The 17,969-nt window shown below is 41.2% G+C and overlaps 1 protein-coding gene across 3 annotated transcripts in view; it reads right to left on the bottom strand.

Annotated features, from left to right (window-relative positions):
• Ago4 (argonaute RISC component 4) overlaps positions 1 to 17,969 on the bottom strand; it is a 40,649-nt gene that overhangs the window by 10,892 nt on the left and 11,788 nt on the right. For all 3 annotated transcript variants that reach the window (XM_038333647.1, XM_038333648.1, XM_038333645.1), the window contains exons 3-15: positions 17,589 to 17,709; positions 14,163 to 14,344; positions 13,861 to 13,997; positions 13,633 to 13,767; positions 12,269 to 12,356; positions 9,358 to 9,505; positions 8,885 to 9,004; positions 8,638 to 8,766; positions 8,302 to 8,435; positions 6,911 to 7,095; positions 5,475 to 5,634; positions 4,271 to 4,586; positions 4,038 to 4,172 (exon numbers count right to left, since the gene is read on the bottom strand). In XM_038333647.1, coding sequence (XP_038189575.1) covers positions 4,038 to 4,172; positions 4,271 to 4,586; positions 5,475 to 5,634; positions 6,911 to 7,095; positions 8,302 to 8,435; positions 8,638 to 8,766; positions 8,885 to 9,004; positions 9,358 to 9,505; positions 12,269 to 12,356; positions 13,633 to 13,767; positions 13,861 to 13,997; positions 14,163 to 14,344; positions 17,589 to 17,709 — 1,990 coding nt within the window. The remainder of the gene's footprint in view (positions 1 to 4,037; positions 4,173 to 4,270; positions 4,587 to 5,474; positions 5,635 to 6,910; positions 7,096 to 8,301; positions 8,436 to 8,637; positions 8,767 to 8,884; positions 9,005 to 9,357; positions 9,506 to 12,268; positions 12,357 to 13,632; positions 13,768 to 13,860; positions 13,998 to 14,162; positions 14,345 to 17,588; positions 17,710 to 17,969) is intronic.

Below are 17,969 nucleotides of genomic sequence, written 5' to 3'. Positions count from 1 at the left end.
TCCCGCACAACAGACCAGTTCCGCCTAGGGTCATGGAAATACATGAACTTGAGGTAAGAGAGATTTGGGAGTAGAACACAGGGAACCATTGAAGAAACTGGACATGGCAAGGACAATAAGGCAGGAGAACAATTTAAAAATGATTCTGAAGTTTCCAGCTTGGCAAACATTAAACACAGTGATGCCAAGTAACAGAATCTAAGGAGAACTCAGGGAGGTTCTGGATGGGGATTAAACGAGAAGTGGGAAGTTTGGACGTGTTTTGTCTGACATGCCTATGGTAGACTGTATTACTGGTGCCAAATATTTCTGTGCCCCTCCCTGGAGGAAGATTATACAGTTCCACCCAGCTATCACAGGAGTGGCCATGTGAATTGCTTTGATGATAAAATGTGGCACTTCAGGGTAGAAGCTTTAAGAACCAGCATACAGCTTGTCTTGTGACTGGCAAGGTTCCAGATGGATTCTGTCAGTCTGGGTTCCAAAGGGAGGACAACAGGGTTGCAGCTGCAGTAGGGCCACAGTGACTGTGTAGTATGAACAAGAAATGAATCTTTGTCAGCCACAAGGATGGGTTCTTGTTATCACCACCACACAGCCTGGTCTGTGGAGACTGGTGCACCACGCACAGAGTATCTGAGTGAACATGTCTGGTAGATAACTAAAAGTACAAATCAGGAGTCTGACAGGACAATCTAGGACAGAAATATGGATTTGGAGTTAATAAGCAAGTGAGCCTAGAAAAGTGGATGATGCTGAAGACAGTTACTAAAAACAGGAAAAGGGTCACTGAGGGGCTGGAGAGATGGCTCAGTAGTTAAGAACACTTGCTCTTTCAGAAGACCTGGGTTTGGTTCCCAGCAACCACACTCCTGACACCCATCTGTAAATCCAGTTCTCAGGAATCTGCCCCCCTCTTCTAACCTCTGTGAGCACCAGGCATGAATGTAGTGCACATACATATATACATAATACATACATACATACATACATACATACATATATACATGAACCAAAACACTCATGTACATTAGATAAATAAATCTAATTTTCTTAAGTAAAGATAATCTGACTACAGAAGTGAGTAAGAAGCCTGGGAAGTCATATTGTTAAGGCCAGAGAAGGCTGTGTTGTCATAAGTGTGGCTAAGAGGTCAGTGTGGGACTCTGACTTGGTAGGATATGAAGGTACAGAGGCAACACTTCAGTTCTCTCTTGAATTTCCTACTTCCTGAAAATCAAAGTATGAAGTTTGAGGTGAGGGTACACTTCACAGCAAGTCAGGTGATTATTCTTCTAAAAGAAAACTTACAAAAGAAAAGGTGGAAGAGCACGCGTACACAAGAGAGAGAGAAGAGTTAACAGATGTTTATTGAGAATTGAACAACCTTTGTAACATGAGAAGGTGGCCATGGAATAAGAAAGATGAGGGTCTGTGAGTTGGTTCAGTGTCTAATGACCTGCATTCCATCTCTGGAACCTAGATATGAGTTGTCCTCTCTCTCACATACATACATACACACAAATACTCCTCTCCCTCCCTCCCTCTCTCTCTCTCTCTCTCTCTCTCTCTAAATTAACTCATTAATACAATTTAAATTTTTGAAAAGAACAAGGAAGACTAAAACTTTAAAAAATAGTCTTTATGAAGTGAGTGAGGCTCTAGAGAAGGCAGAGAGAACTGGAATCAAAAAGCACAGATGGGGAGATTAGCCTGAGATTTGAGGAAGGAGACAAAAAATCACAGAATCACATTGGAAAGGAGAGGATAGGTAACCAAGAAAATCCATGCCTTCCAGGTCCCATCTTCCCAGAAAACAGAAGGTAGGATTCAGAAGGCAGTACTGTCTGTGCAGAAAATAGGTCTTTGTTAGCATTAAGACACCAAAGATAGGGACCAACACTTAAGGGAAATAAAGCAATAAAAAAAAATCACAGCATTTAAGGTTTAAGATTTGCTCTTATGTGTTTACAACATGGTTCATGTCAAAACAAGTGATTTGTTCAGCCAGCAACTCCCATCAGCCTGAGAGTGAAGCAAAGTAAATAAATAAGCAAGTAGATATATTTTGGAGTTGGAGGCAGGCAAGAGGCATGTTCGGAGAACTGAAGATACTGGTCAGAGTATAAAGTAAACTAAAGAATTGGAACCTTCAATCCTGAATGATGGTAAAGAAGAGAGCTGTAGGAAAAAGATAGCTCAGGATCTGGAGAAAGGTCAGCGGTAAACTACTTCCCACCATATGTGAGGCCCCGAGGTCCATTCCCAGCACTGGGAGTAGTGGTCGATCATCCAGGTCCTGGGTTCCTCTCCACTCCACAGTGGACTGCATGGATAGCAAGTTTACAGTAGAGCAAAGAGGAAACCATGGCAATAAAAGATGGGTGACGGGGTATTTTCTGCTTCAATTTTAGGCAAGCATTCAGATAATCTGTATTATCAAAATCTAAGAATTACTACTGAGTCAGAGTAGAACAATTAGTGAACAAAAATTTACTATAAACTGACTATAGATCTGGGGACTGTGGGGGAAAGAACTTGGATCTCTTGCAATTGACAAAACAAAAATAAACGTCTCATCCTTGGAAAAGAGACAGTTTTTGCCCTAGAAAATAATTGGAGGAGCCAGCAAGCTTACATGATTAAGCAACAGAAAAGATCTAGCCCTTGCTATGCCTGGACAAGATGAAATAATGTCATGAGAAACAGTAAAAAAGCAGTCATCCAACATAATATTCTTATAGCTTACCCACTTTAAAGATAAATATCAAATAATAAATAAAATCAATGGAAAATGTTCTTTATTAAGTGCTGGGAATTATACCCCAAATTAACAGTAATTTATTAATTTACTCTTCCGTACTTCATGAAATAGATTCTATTTTTACTCATGTGAGGGTGGCTGCATTGCGAGAGAATACTGTACTGCCTATTGCCTTCCAGGACATGACCAAATTCAAAACTTAAAGAGCAGTTACTACAGAATGCAGACTGATTTCACAGTAACATTGAACTGGCAATTCCAAATCCTGGAACTGGAGAGGTGGCTCAGTGTGTAAGAGCACATGCTTCACAATCCTGAGGACTGAAGTTTAGATCACAGCACCCACATCACAAAATAAGTGTCTCAGCAAATGCCTGTAACACTGGGCCTGAAGGGTACCAGAGACAGGAAGAACACTGGGGTTCACCAGCTTCTAGCCAAGAAAATACGAGTCCCAGGTTCAAGGAAAGACCCTGCTTGCTTCACAGGAATTAGCAGAGACAAATAGAGGGGAACACTGACGCCCTCTTCTGGCCTCTATGTCTGCACCTACACACATTCGCATGCTCAAACACTCACACACACACACACACACACATACATGAATGAAAAATCCTAAGTCAAATTATAAGTTTTCATGTGGCTTAGAGAAGTGAAGTCTCTTGCATGTGGTTAGTAAGTATGACACCAGAGTCATTCCAAGTCGCTATCCCAGTGATGTAAAATCACTGAGGACATTCTGCTTTACACCCGAGAACTATCACTCATGCTTTAGAAGTAAAAAGCAGCAAAAACACATGTGAAGCCCTGGGTCTGATGTCCATGAAAACACACACAGCACCCCATTTTGAAGTATTATACTGTAATGTACCTGACATGTCTCTTCTAGCCACCACCCCTCAGCACTACACGAACAGCCCTGATGGTTGGTCAGTGCTGACTGCCAACTGACAAGGTCTACAATAACCTAGGAGACAAATCTCTGGGCGTGTCTGTAATGGAGTCTCTAAATTAGGTTAAATTTCAGTTTTGTTTTTTTGAGACAGGGTCTCATAAAGACCCATTGCCTCTATCTCCCAAATCCATTACTGCCCAGCAAGACGCATTCATTCTTAAAACTCCTGTTATCCAGAACTTGTCATCAAAGTTCAACTTAGTTACTAAGTTACCATTAGACACAGCGGGTTTCAGAGAAATTCACTGTCTACATCTACTCAAAGCCACAGTTACTGCCACACAGTCAGAGGAGGAAGCTCTCAGCATGACTTCTTACCCTTTCTGTTTTATCTGCACAGAAGAGGCGTGTGTGATGTCTCTTTTGCACCACAATGTAGGTTATTCCTGGTCGATAGTCTTCCTCCAAGCTTATACAAGCCTTTCGAATTGCTATTAGCTCTGGCCAAGCTACCTAGGAGACAGAAGGGGAATTTTGTTTGACGGAGGTCTCCGTTCTCAAGCGGCAAGCTGAAGAGTGCTGGGAGGAGGGCACAGGGCTGAAGGGAGCACCTGTTTCATCTGTCCCTCCGACACCCCTCCACGGTAGTAGATGATGCGAGTGGGCTTGAAGCGCGTGGACTTGTAGAACTGGATCAGCAGCTCCCGAGCCATGCTCGTCAGGTCCTGCACCACCTCCTGACTGTAGAGGAGCTCCTGGGCAGTCTCCTGCCGAGACGTCTGCACCCGCACTGTGGCACAGTACCGGCTCGGGTGGCCGTCCATGCTGCCCACCACGGCTGCAATAGAAGGCTTCTTCCCATCCCCAGCAGGTGGATGAGTGACATCTGCTCCCAGGAAGATGACAGGCTGCTGGAACACTGAAGGCCTGTCCAGATTTAAGAAAACAGTGCCACTCAAAACATATGGGTACAAATCTCTGAGTCTAGAAAAGTATATCACCAAGATAACTGCCATCTTAGAAAAGAGGACCTGTGCCCGATAGTAAGGAACACGAGCCTTCCAAAGCCCAAATCTCTTTAAGTTGTGAAATTTAAAGAAGAGAATCAAATTATTTTTTTCTGTTTTATTTTATACATATTTATCACTTATATCATATATTTTACTTACTTATTTTATTTGCACACAGACCCATACAAACATAATCCCTACAAGAGTAGGAATTTTATTAAATCTTAGTCATTACTAGTACCTAGAACATTGCTTAGCCCATACTTGGCACTTGGTAAATATCTGTTGAAAACACAAATTCATTCCGTGTCACTGATTCCTCTATCTGTGGAATCAAAGAAAAATATGAGTGCTTTTCTGGAAAAAGCTAGACCCAGGGCCCTGCATACACTAGGCAAGTGCTCTGCCACTCAGCTCCATCTCAGACCTTAGTTTTGTTTTGTTTGTGAGACAGGGTCTCACCGTATAGCTTTGGTTGGCCCAGAGCTCACTATGTAGATCAGGCTGGCCTGACACTCATAGCCATTGGCCTGCTTCAGACTCCTGAGTGCTGGGATTAAAATATAAACTATCACACCCAGATAAATCCTTGGTTTTCTTTTTCTGTCTTTCCTTTTTTTTTCTTTTTTGAGACAAGGTCTTGCTATGTGGCCTAGATTGACTAGGAATTCACAATTCTCCTGCCTTATTTTACCCATAAGTAATGGTGTGTACCACCATATCTGGCTGGAAGCTGTGCCTTTTATCATAAATCATGTAATTTAGATTTTAAATAAAAGTATGAAAAAACCAATCATGGCCTTACCTTTGATGAGGTACAAGCACATTGTTAATTCCTCCAAGCTTTGCGTTTATCTTCAGGCAAAGGTTGGAAAGGGTCTGGGGCGAGGTCTTGACAACATTTTTGACCTGGACACATTGTGTGGCCATACCTAAAAGGGTATCTCCAACTCGTTTCACCTCCGCTATAAAATAAGTCAATAAATTAGTTCCCTTTAAAATGCTTAATCACCTAATATGAGTAAAGGAAAAAGTTCTAAACATTAACTTTCACCAGCCACAAAGTGCTAGGCGCAGATATCAAGTGCCAGCACTTTTATCTGCTACACCCACTGAGCAGCCTCCTCTTTCCTGGCTTGCTGCAGCTCTGGAAGCCAGCCCACTTCCTTTATTCTTCAGGTGCTGCTTGCCACCACTTGCGTGGTCCATTGAGGTTTCTTCTCCTCGGAACTAGTCTGGTAAAGGAATTAATCTCCTGGCTCCTCCCTTCTTAGAGCACACACCAGCCTTTTGAATTTTCTCTTTTTCAAAACATAAGCAATAAATAGGAGGTTACAAAAGAAGACAGAGGGTTGGAGGTGTTGGACAAAAGCTTAAGGGCTAGTCTGCAGTCTTTACTTGGGGGGTAGCCAAGAGAAGAACCTGAGCCCCTCTTCTAACAGCAGATATAAACTAAGTACATCCTATTCTAGAAGCAGCAGCCCCCCATGTCTATTCTCCCCACTCTGATATTCTGCTTTTCACTAGAATATTCTACTTCTTCAAGTTCCCTGCACTATGGAAGGCCTACACAGCATTTCCTGCCCCTTTGTCTAGTCACCTCGTCCCAGAAGGCTGTGTGGGGCCTCATGGCTGGTTGTGTGCAGATGCAGAGAGAAAAGCATGGTGGCAGCATCCTTGTAAACAGTGTCTGCTCTACCAAGTTGGGTCTTGGAGTAAAGATGATGTGGCTATATGGAGCAGAGGCCACTGTCTATCATGAATAGACACAAAAGAACAGGTAATAAATCTTGGCCTGGATGTGGCTCAGTGGATTGAGCACTTCCCTACCATGTACGAAACCCTGGGTTCAATCCCCAGCACCACATAAATCATGTATAAAGGTTCATTCCCAGAATCCGAGTATTGGGAGGTGGAGGTAGAATTCAAAGTTCAAGGTCATTCTCTACCACAGAATGAGTTCAAGACCAGCCTGACCGACATACGATCTTGTCTTGTTAAGAAAGAGAGAAAGGGCAGGAAGGGGGGCAGTTAAGGGAAGGAAAATAGAAGTGCTGTCGTGCCATTTCCCCCCAAGCAAAGCACTCTATCACTGAGCTGTCTGTCCCCTCCACGCACACTAGTAGTCTCTGCGGCTTAGGCCACAGAGAATGGAGAGTTGGGACTGAGGCATCAACTAGCTTATCCTGTCAAACCTAGGACTTGAAATCATCCCTCATTCAACATTAAAAAGGTTCATACCATATACTGGTGTCTTTCCAGGCAAGATAACCACTATTAGCTGCAAGCCCACATATGTCATTTTCAGGTGTTTAAACATGGGCTCCACACTGTCTGCGCCTTGTGCATACTTGCAGAAACATGGCTGACCCTGGATGGGCATCCCTGCATCCTTGGAGATTTTACGAAGCTGGTCGGTGAAACTCCTGTTAAGACAGAACCAGTGGCACAGTGCTTTCATTTTTACATGTAAGCAAACAAACAAAAGCTCTTTCAGCAGTTGCCAAAAATAGACTGGCAGTTGTGCCACCGCAATTGTAACGGAACAATCTGCATTAGTAAACTACCAAATCATCAATCTGAACTTTTATTACTATTTCTTGTGGTACGGGAAATTAAACCCAGGGCCTTAAATCTGTTAAGCAAGCATTCTACCATTAAGCTTTGTCTCCAAACTCCATTTTGAATTTCTAAAAAATAATGGTTCAATTGAGATTCAGGGACAAGAATAGCATTTATATTCAAAACATTTTTAAAAAATCAAGTAGGTGATTCAAAATTGAAAAAAAGAGGGTCATAGTTTTAGGTAAGATAATTTGATAAGGCTAGTAAAGGAAGAGGAAGTGAGCTTGTATTCAGCTGGGAACACATGGATATGCCATCCTCAAGTCTATAAGGTTAGAATTAGAAACAAATTTGTAACAGGTTTGGTTCAAGAAATCAACATTATTTTTTTTATTTTGAAGTTTTAAAATTTGAACTTAAGATGTTACTTCAATCTGTGCATAAATCAGGGTCTTGTGATTTAGCCCTAGCTGGCCTGAAATTTGCTGTGTAGTCCAGGTTGGCCCTAAACTTATAGAGTTCCAACCTGCCTCTGCCTCCCCAGTGCCACCACACCTAGCCTCAACATAACTGATTTTGTGTATTTGCCAACATCTTGTAGGATTCCTTTTTTCTTTCCACCCCAGTTCTGCTTTCTTGATTTTCTTTCCCCTTCTCTTGGACTTCCTTACACAGAAGCTGTATCTCTCAGAGGTGACATGATGCTCTTAGACAGCTTTCCCACAGCAAACAAGCTCACTACTAAGTTATAATTGCCAGAAACAGACTAATTTTTATTTTTACCTGAAAAGATGTACACCAATGGAAACTCCTAACAACTGAAGACTGTCCCTAAATAGCACTGTTTCAGCCTCATTACTAGCAAATTCCTATTCTAAGTATGTGGAAGCTGAATCGGATTCTCAAAGAATCCTCAGAGGTACAATAGAGCACAGGGTCTCTTCTGCAGAGTCAGATGGCATTATTATGGGCGTCAAGGGTCAGTGCCAGTGTGCCCAGCACATTCACATAAAGATGGTATTCTGTATCTAGAAGGAGCATTACTGAGCTGAAAATGGGATACTCACTTTAGTAAATCTTCCCTACATTGTTTCTGAGGCGCAAAACAAGCCACTGCCCAAACTTTAATTTCAATGCCAGCATAAAACTGCTTTCCTCGCATGTCCCAGACACCCTGGTTGGGTGTGGCTACTGTTTTATTCTTTAAAAAAACAAAAAAGAAACAAAAGAAAAAAGATATTACAATCTAAGACCATTTTTGTGGTGAAGAGGGAACAAACAAAACTTTATTTGGTACAGTCAGAAGACAGAAGGTAATAATGAGCACAACTGCAGGTAAATCAGGTAAATTCAAAAGTGCGTCTTTTTTTTTTTTTAATTGGAGTGGCGTGGAAGCAGCTTACCCGGCCTCCATACTGCAGCATTGGAGCTGGAAGCACCCTGCCTGTGAGCTCCGTCATCTCATTGTGGACAACAATCCCAAATTCCTTCAGGTATGGGTCAGGTCCACCCACCATGCTATTGCTCTTCACCTAAGGAATGTGAAAGCCTGCATATAAAACCAAACAGGAACTATGTTCCCTTGGGATTGTTTATTCTTTTGTTGTTTTATCTCACAGCAGGCTAATCTGAAGACCATGTCTTACTGACCAGTCTACTGATTTCTTCCTGTCTGTCAGGAGCAGATCTCGCTGTGGCTTTGATCATTGTGGATGTCTGATTGTCTGTGAGCTTCTTTATACACCTCTGTCCTGCCACTATATTACAGACCTGCAGGGAGACAAAGAGAAGCTAAGTTTTGTTGAAATGGGCTTCTATACATGAAATCTTTGTCCATTCCAGGAGGAAAGGGGAGTTATATTAGAAAGTTCTATGCACAAAATATTTAAAAAAGACTAAATTCTACTACTAGTTTAGAAAACTGTATGTTTGTTTTTCAAGACATGATTTCTCTATGTAGCCCTGGCTGTCCTGGACCTCACTTTGTAGACCAGGCTGGCCCCAAACTTACAGAGATCCACCTGCCTCTGCCTCCCCAGTGGTGGAATTAAAGGAATGAACACTTCTTTTTAAAAGAAAAATTGATTCAAGCTATTGGCAAAAGGAAATTCCAGTTGACTTACCTCAAGTGGCAAGTATGTATGCTTTTGCTCTTGTCCCACTTGAAGGCATGGAAGATGAGGGTATTTCAGCTGCAGACTATACTTTTGCTTAAAATACTGAGCTACTGTACATTCCATAGCTTGACCATTTTCTAGCTGCAAAGGAAAGCTAGAGAAAAGAAAGTTTATTTAGAGCTTTCACTTTTTTTAACAAGTAAAAACTACTAACATTTTCTATGTTGATTAGTCACTTAAGAAACAAAGGTCAGGCTGGGCAGTGGTGGCGCACACCTTTAATCCTAGTACTCCAGAGGCAGAGGCAGGCAGATCTCTGTGCATTCAAGGCCAGCCTGGTCTACAGATTGAGCTCCAGGACTGGCTCCATAGCCACTGAGAAACCTTGTCTCAGGAAGAAAGAGAGAGAGAAAAGAAGAAAGAAACAAAGGTCAAGGGCTGAGGATGTGGCTCAGTGGGTAGAAAGTTTATTTAGCAAGAACAAAGCCCTGTGTCCGATAGCCAGCACTACATAAACCACATAAATAGGCATGGTGATGCATGCTTATAATTCTAGCATTTGGGAGATGGAGGCAGGAGAATCAGGAGAAAGAGAGAGAGCATGCACACACATGCATATAAGTAAATAAATTGTAAAAAAAATGAACAAGGGTCAGGGCTAGGGATACAGCACAGTGACTAGGTATATGTGAAGAATGCATAAAGCCTTCCATTCAATCCCCAGCACCACCACCACCAGAAAAAAGTCTTATTACTTTCAGATAAGCCATTTTAGTATTGTACCAGAACAATTTCACTGAAATTTCAATGTCTGTTGAAGCCAAGCAAAAAAAAAACAATAATACAAAATTTAATATTTTTTTTCACAAAAGATCAGGCACAGTGACTCACACCTGAAACCCTAGTACTCAAAAGAGTTGAGGCAGGAGAACCACTTCAAGTCTGAGGCCAGACTGGATGTATTTATGATCACCATGTGCATGACTGGTGCCTCAGAGGTCAGTAGAGGGAAACTGATTCCTTGGAACTAAAGTTATGTACAGCTGTGAGCTACCATGTGGGTGCTTGGAACTGTACATATATCTTCTGCAAGAATAACAAGTTCTAACCACTGGGTTCTCTCTACAGCCCATCTTGCTGGCTACAGAGACACGTAAATTTAAATAAACACTTGGGGTCATCTACAAACTGTTATTTGCTTAAGACAATGTTTTTTTCTGAATAAACAGAGTGTAGTTATTAGGGCCACATTTTAAAATTTCCCAAGTTTTCTAATGCCTAAGCCAGGGCAAATTATGTGATTTGGAGATGACAAGACTAAACACATAGACTGGGGAGATGGGTTAGGAGGTCAAACCCTCACTTTGCAAGCCAAATATCCTGAGTTCAACCCTGGGATCGTACAGTAGAAAGAGAGAACCAACTCTTAATTTTTTTTCTCTAACCTCCACACATATATTGCAGCACACTGATGTGTGCAAGCACATACACACATGTGCACACATGCACACGCACACATATGGGGGAGGGGAGAACACCATGGACACAAAGTTATAACAGCAAAAAAAGAACTCCTAAGTATCCAAAATAATGTAAGATTTAACAATATTGGGGCTGAGAGATGGCTCAGGGGTTAAGAGCACTGACTGTTCTTCCAGAGGTCCTGAGTTCAATTCCCAGCAACCACATGGTGACTCACAACCATCTGTAATAAAATCTGGTGCCCACTTCTAGCCTTCAGGGATACATGCAGGCAGATGTCTTATACATAATTAATAAATAAACCTAAAAAAAGATTTAACAATATTTACTTAGCAAGAGCCAATATCTTTTTCATGTCAGACACAAATTTAGTGATACTGATTAGAAGAATGAATCTGTCATATAGTAATATTATAGGCACTTCCAAATACATTCTCACTTAGGCACAGCACTCAATAGACTACAAGTTGTTTGGTTAGAAAAGTAAGATTGAGTAAGTGGGAACACGCTACTGGAATCAGGACACACAGGAATAGCAGGGAGTAACAACGCACTATAAAGGAAAGGAAAGACAACTACACAAATCTTTAAAGCAGTATCTGTCTTCCCACAGCAGCCTGTATGATAGTTAGACCCTAGCAGAGTTACCAAGTACTGAGGATTATAATAATGACAATTGTATTCTTTTCAAAATTCTTAGTTTTGTTTGTATATACATGTATGTAGTATATATATATACACTTGTGTGTGCGTGTGTACATGTGTGTGTACATGGATGTCAGAAGTCAACATCAGGTATCTTCTATCAGTATTAACTGACTTTTGTGAGACAGAGTCTCTCACTGAACCTCAAGTGCACCTTCTGACTAGGCTGGCTGACCAGCAAGTTCTGGAGATCTTCCCGCCACTCTCCACTGGCACTAGGATGACAGATGTTCACCTCCATGCCATGCTTTTATGTCAGCAATGGGGAGCCAAAGTCAGGTGCTCACACCTATACAGCAGGCACTGTATGAATTAACATCTTCTTGTATTCGTAAATACAAGTCGATCTATGTTTAATATACTTGGTTCAAAAGGTAAGATGAACAACTATTCAACAAATATCTAAAATATTTTTTAGAGTTTTTGTGGTAAGTGAAGATTCTTGTGATTCCAAAACCACACTACTGTGCAGGGATGGTCTTTGCCAGTGACGCTCAGTAACTTCCTCAGGTATCAAATTGCTACCATATTCCATCATTAACTTGGGTTTCTTTTGTTGTTTTTCTCTTTCATTTTGTGATTTATCAGGTTTTGAGACGTAAAGGGTCTCTTGAGGTAGCTCGAGTTGGCCTCAAACTCAATCCTCCTGTCTCAGTCTCCTAAGTACTGAGATTACAGGTATAAACCATCCTTCATGACTACTATACTATTTTAGATGTGATTGACATACGTTTGATGACTGGCTGGCCGTCTTGTCACATTGCAAACTCGGTATTTTCGTTTCATCTGTCCACAGTGAGTCACCTCAACTTTGAGACCTGAAGAGTAATTTTTTTTCTTTTTTTAAATTACTTTAAAAATAATACCAATCAAAATTTCCACTTCCTCCTCTCTTCCCACTTCCCTCCTGCTCCTCCACTTACTTCCCCCCTCCCCCTCCAGTCCTAAGAGAGGGCAGGGTACTCTGCCCTGTGGGAAGTCCAAGGCCCTCCCCACTCCACCCAAGCTTAGGAAGGTGTGCATCCAAATAGACTAGGGTCCCAAAAAGCCAGAACATGCAGTAGAGACAAATCCCAGTGCCATTATCATTGGCTTCTTAGTCTGCCCCAATTGTCAACCACATTCAGAGGGTCCAGTTTGATCCCATGCTTGTTCAGTCCCAGTTTTCAAAAAAATATAGAGTACCAGTTTTAATTAAAATCAGAGTAACAAAACCAAATTCAAATGTTGTCTTCAAAAAGTCAAGGAGTGGCCAGGCATGGTGGGACACATCTTTAATCTCAGCACTCAGGAGGCAAAGGCAGGCAGATGTCTGTGAGACAAAGGCCAACTTGGTCTATATAGTAAGTTCCAGGATAGCCAGAACTATAAAGTAAGATTCTGTTTCAAAAACGTAAACAAGGGGGCTGGAGAGATGGCTCAGCGGTTAAGAGCACTGCCTGCTCTTCCAAAGGTCCTGAGTTCAATTCCCAGCAACCACATGGTGGCTCACAACCATCTGAAATGAGATCTGACACACAGACAGAATATTGTATACATAATAAATAAATAAATAAATATTTAAAAAAAGAAGAAAAAAACAAAAACGCAAACAAAAAGTCAAAGAGTGCATTACTTTGGAAAGAATTCTCATACTCTCCTTACCTACTGCAGATAACAAAGGTTTCTCCACATACACATAAGTCAATTAACTTAACACAGGACAAAAGTTACAAGAATGTGGAGACAGATTCATCATATAAAGGCAAAAAGATTCATGATATTGAACCCATTTTTGTTTTTGAGACAGATAGCTCTACATAGTTCAGATGAGTCTTGAAGTTGTGATCTTTCTGCAACAGCCTAACTGTTGAGATCACATGCATGCAATGCCATGCCTGGTTACATAACTGAATTTATTAGTTCATTCAATAAGTTTTTATAAGCATCAACACGTTCTGGTGTCTATTTTCAAGTCTAAGTGTATACTGAAACTCTGTGGTCCCACTGCTAGGATTATTTGGCTAGCAAGGGAAGCCAGGTCTATCTGGCTCAAGCCCAGACACCTGCACTGTGTTGCACTCACTCCAAGATGACATTAACAGGAATACCCACCTCTAATTTCTTTGGTAAACTTGACACGCTGAGAGTCTGTAAGAGGTTTTGTCTGTTCATTGATGTTCTGAATGTCTAAAACCTCACACATGAACTCAATGATAGGCTGAGCCCGGTAAAAAGCAGTTGCAGATACTACAAACAGAGAAAGGATGCTTAGTATCAAGGCAAAGAAAAGGGTTCAAACCAACGAAACGGAAACCAAAATTATCAAGGGTTTCAACCCACCATCGATGTTGAGCATCATATTCCACATGGCAGGTCTCACAGACTGGTGAAAACCAAACCAGACCTCTCTGCCACCTCCCAGAGGGTGGTAATAACCTTCAGGGGGTGAGAAAAAAGAACGGCCCACCGGAGTGTACCTGAAGAGAGAAGGGTTTGAATATTTCCTACAGAGCATTTTGAGGTCAGTTTGTGAACTGAAATTAAGTTTGAACTGTGACTTATGTCAAAAACTTTGCATGGCTAAATACAATCTGTCAAAAAGACTGACATTTGTGGGAAGGGATCCAAAATAGGCTACTAACCTCATAGAGGGAAGATGCCTTGTAATAACGTCAAGTGCCTGTACTGAGTCATCCGGGACTTCATTCAGATGCCCAGCTAAAGCTTCTAAAAGCAACTGAAGGCTCACAACCGACACCCATTGCACAGACACTTTGAAAGTTTGGTCTTTACCCTCACCTGGGAGGGTAACCTCCATGTCAACCTAGGGAAAAATACATACAGACAAACAGGTTTATAAAGGTTGTAGGAAAGACCCCAGGAATATTCCGTATGGCATATGCATAATGGATACTTAATACTTTTTATAATTTTAGACCACTGGAAACAAAGTAATTGTTCATAAATAAAGGAATGATTTAATTGAAAATATTATACAATGATAGTAGGTCAATGCTGTTACCACCAGCATTAATGACCTAGTTTGATTCTGGGGCCCCATATGGTAAAAGGAGAGAACCAACCCTACAAGTTGTCCTCTAGCCACCACATGCACGCCACAGCTGGAATTGGTTTACCGTACATGCATGCATATACACACGCAAATAAATATATACATGAAAATTTAAAATAAACAAATAAGGGAGATACTACAGTGCGGATAGGGGGCTGGAGAGATGGCTCAGTGGTTAAGAGCATTGCCTGCTCTTCCAAAGGTCCTGAGTTCAATTCCCAGCAACCACATGGTGGCTCACAACCATCTGTAATGGGGTCTGGTGCCCTCTTCTGGCCTGCAGACATATACATAATAAACAAACAAACAAACATACAGTGCGGATAAACCTTGCAAACATTATTCTAAGTGAAAAAAACCTGAGATGGAAGGACAAATATTGATGATTCTACTTACATGAGGTACTCAGAACAGTCAAGCTTACAGAAACAAAAGGTAGAGGAGTGGTTACCAGAGCAATTGGCAGTGAGGACTATGGAACTACTGTGTAATGGGTAGAAGGTTTCTGTTTTAGATAACAAAAGGATTCTAGAATAGATGGTGGTGACAGATGCACGACAATGTGAATGCTCTTAAAAGTGGAGTAGTTTTGCATGTCTATAATCCCAGCGCTCAGGAGGCCGATGCAGGAGGACCACGAATTCAAGCCAGACTGAGACATAGCTCAAAAACATTTGTCTTGAATTAGAAAAAAAGAGTAAGGTGTATATAACTGTATATACGTGGAAACAATACCTCGACATACTGTTTAATGAAAAAAAATCACAGCATGATATGCCAAAAATATGCATGTACATAAACATATATGTAAAAAGGTAACACATAAAGTATCTAAAGTGACACATAACAACATGTGGCTAACAAGGAAAATGGAATTGGAAGGTACAAACATGCAGGAAAGCCAAGAAGCTTCAGTTCTTGTGAACTGTCTAATAAATGTAGAAGGTACATGTGTTCACATATTACTTATAAATTTAATTTAAATCAATAAAAAAAATTGTGGTTCTAAGAGTTAAGTTCAGAGTCTCATGTATGCGAGGCAAGTGCCACACTACTGAGCTACCTTTTAGAGTTTTAGTTTATGTGTATTGGTGTTTTCCTGTGTACATGTATGTAGCACACGCATGCCTGGTGCCCAAAGAACTAGGAAGAAGGTTCTGGGTTTCCTGGAACTGGAATTACAGATGATTATGAGCCACCACATAGGTGCTTGGAATTGAACCTGGTTCTCACAAGAGCAATAAGTGTTCTTAACTACTAAGCCATCTCTTGAACCCTACTTTTTTAAATTTAAAAATACTTTTAAATGTCAATTTTTAGAGTATTTATTTCCTTGTCTATTTATTAATATAAATGCAGGTTCCCATGGAAGTCAGAAGAGAAAGATAGACTTCCTGGAGCTGAATTACAGGCATCTGTGCTGCTTGATGTTAGTCCTGGAAACCAACCTTAGTTCTTAGAAATAGCAGCAAGTGCTCTTAACTGCTTAATAAAAATGTTTTGTTATATCTATTTATTTACTCATTCATTTATGTGTATATGCATGTACGTTTAGGGGTTAGTATGTGGTATGGCACATGTGTGGAGGTCAGAGGACAACCTGTGGAAGTCAGTTCTCTCCTTCCACCCTATGGTCCCAAGAATTGAATCCAAGTTGTCGGGCTTGGATTATACCCAGAAAGCCATTTCAGTACCCTTAATTTTAGAATACTAAGGGTTTACAATACCCTATAACTCTACCTCCAGGAAACCTGATGCCTTCTTCTGACCTTGTGGTCACATGTGCACAAACTGACACACAATCTTGTGCATAAAAGTAATGAAAACATTATACACACACACACACACACACACACACACACACACACACACACACACACACACACATGCTTTTTTGGAAACAGCTTTTCTGTGTAACAACCCTGGTTTTCCTGAAACTCATTTTGTAGACTGGCCTCGAACTCACAGAGGTCCACCTGCCTCTAGCTCCCAAGTGCTGGGATTAAAGGCATGTGCCACCACTACCCAACAAAACACGTAATTTTAAAAAAATACTTTTTTCCTCTTTGTTTTTGGTTTGTTTGTTTTTAACTAAGTTGTCTCACTATGTATCCTGGCTGACCTGGAACTTTCTAGGTAGACCACACTGGCTTGGAACTCACGGATCTATACCTGCCTTTGTCTCCTGAGTGCTGGGATTAAAGATGTGTTCTACCATACTTGGCACTGTTTTTACTATTAAAATAAATGTTTAAGAAAATGCTGTGGCCGGGCATGGTAGCACATGTCTTTAATCCCAGCATTCAGGTGGCAGAAGTAGGCGGATTTCTGTGAGTTTGAGGCCAGCCTGGTCTATAGAGTGAGTTCCAGGACAACCAAAGATACATAAAGAAATCCTGTCTGCAAAAAGAAAAAAAGAAAAGAAAGAAAGAAAGAAAGAAGGGAAAGAAAGAGAGAAAGAGAAAGAAAAGGAAAGTATTGTGGTATCATTTTCATAAATGAAGTAATAAAACCCCACTGTTCTATTCAGGTACAGTGTGAAAATGCAGACTGTCTGGAGATGACAGAGTCAGTGTGCCCCAGTGCTCCTCTCATCTTTCATTTTCAGCTAGCTAAGAGGCAATCATTGTGGGAAGTGCAATCGATCTAGCATCACAATGAAAAACAACTCTAAGAACTGAAGTGAAGGAGACTGTGAGTGTAGCTCAGCAGTAGAGCAACGACTCAGCAGTTGTGCAGCCCTGAGTTCAAGTCCCATAGTAAGAAAAGGGAGAGCAGGAGAGGAGGAAGTTGGCAAATGGCTCAGTGAGAAAAGGTGCTTGCCCACAAGCCTGACATGGAGGATGGAGACAACCAACTCACATGCACTGTGGTTTGCGTATGCCTCCCCACAATCAATAACCAAATAAAAGAATTGAAGAGTGACCAGAAAGGAGAGTATTGGGTCATCTGGAGTAGGTACTAAAACCTAGAGTTCCTTGCTGTTAACACTTACCCTATCGCGTCCAATTGGCAGTGGATGTGCTGTGTACATGTTTCTTTTGCCATCATAGCCAGGCTGCCGATCCCCAAATATCTGCATCTTGAAGTGTCGTACCATAGTGTCTACCACCTCCCTTAACAGTAATAAGGACAGTGGCAGTTAGCTTTGAGAAGTGATCAACAGAAAGCAACGTGTCATCATGCTTTTATCCAAACTCTGTGTGGGGCCACTAGAAAAAAGTCGATGCCACAAAGCTGACTCAAGCAATGAAAAAAAAAAAAAATAACTTATCTGTAGTCCCAACACTGGGAAGGTAAAAGCAGGAGATTGAGAAGTTCAAATGGCTAAATATTGAGTTTGAGACCAGCATAGACTACATGAGACCCAGTCTCA

Source organism: Arvicola amphibius, chromosome 6 (genome assembly GCF_903992535.2).
Source record: "Arvicola amphibius chromosome 6, mArvAmp1.2, whole genome shotgun sequence".
NCBI classification, from domain to species: domain Eukaryota; kingdom Metazoa; phylum Chordata; class Mammalia; order Rodentia; family Cricetidae; genus Arvicola; species Arvicola amphibius.
This window is presented reverse-complemented; position numbering and strand designations above follow the sequence as displayed.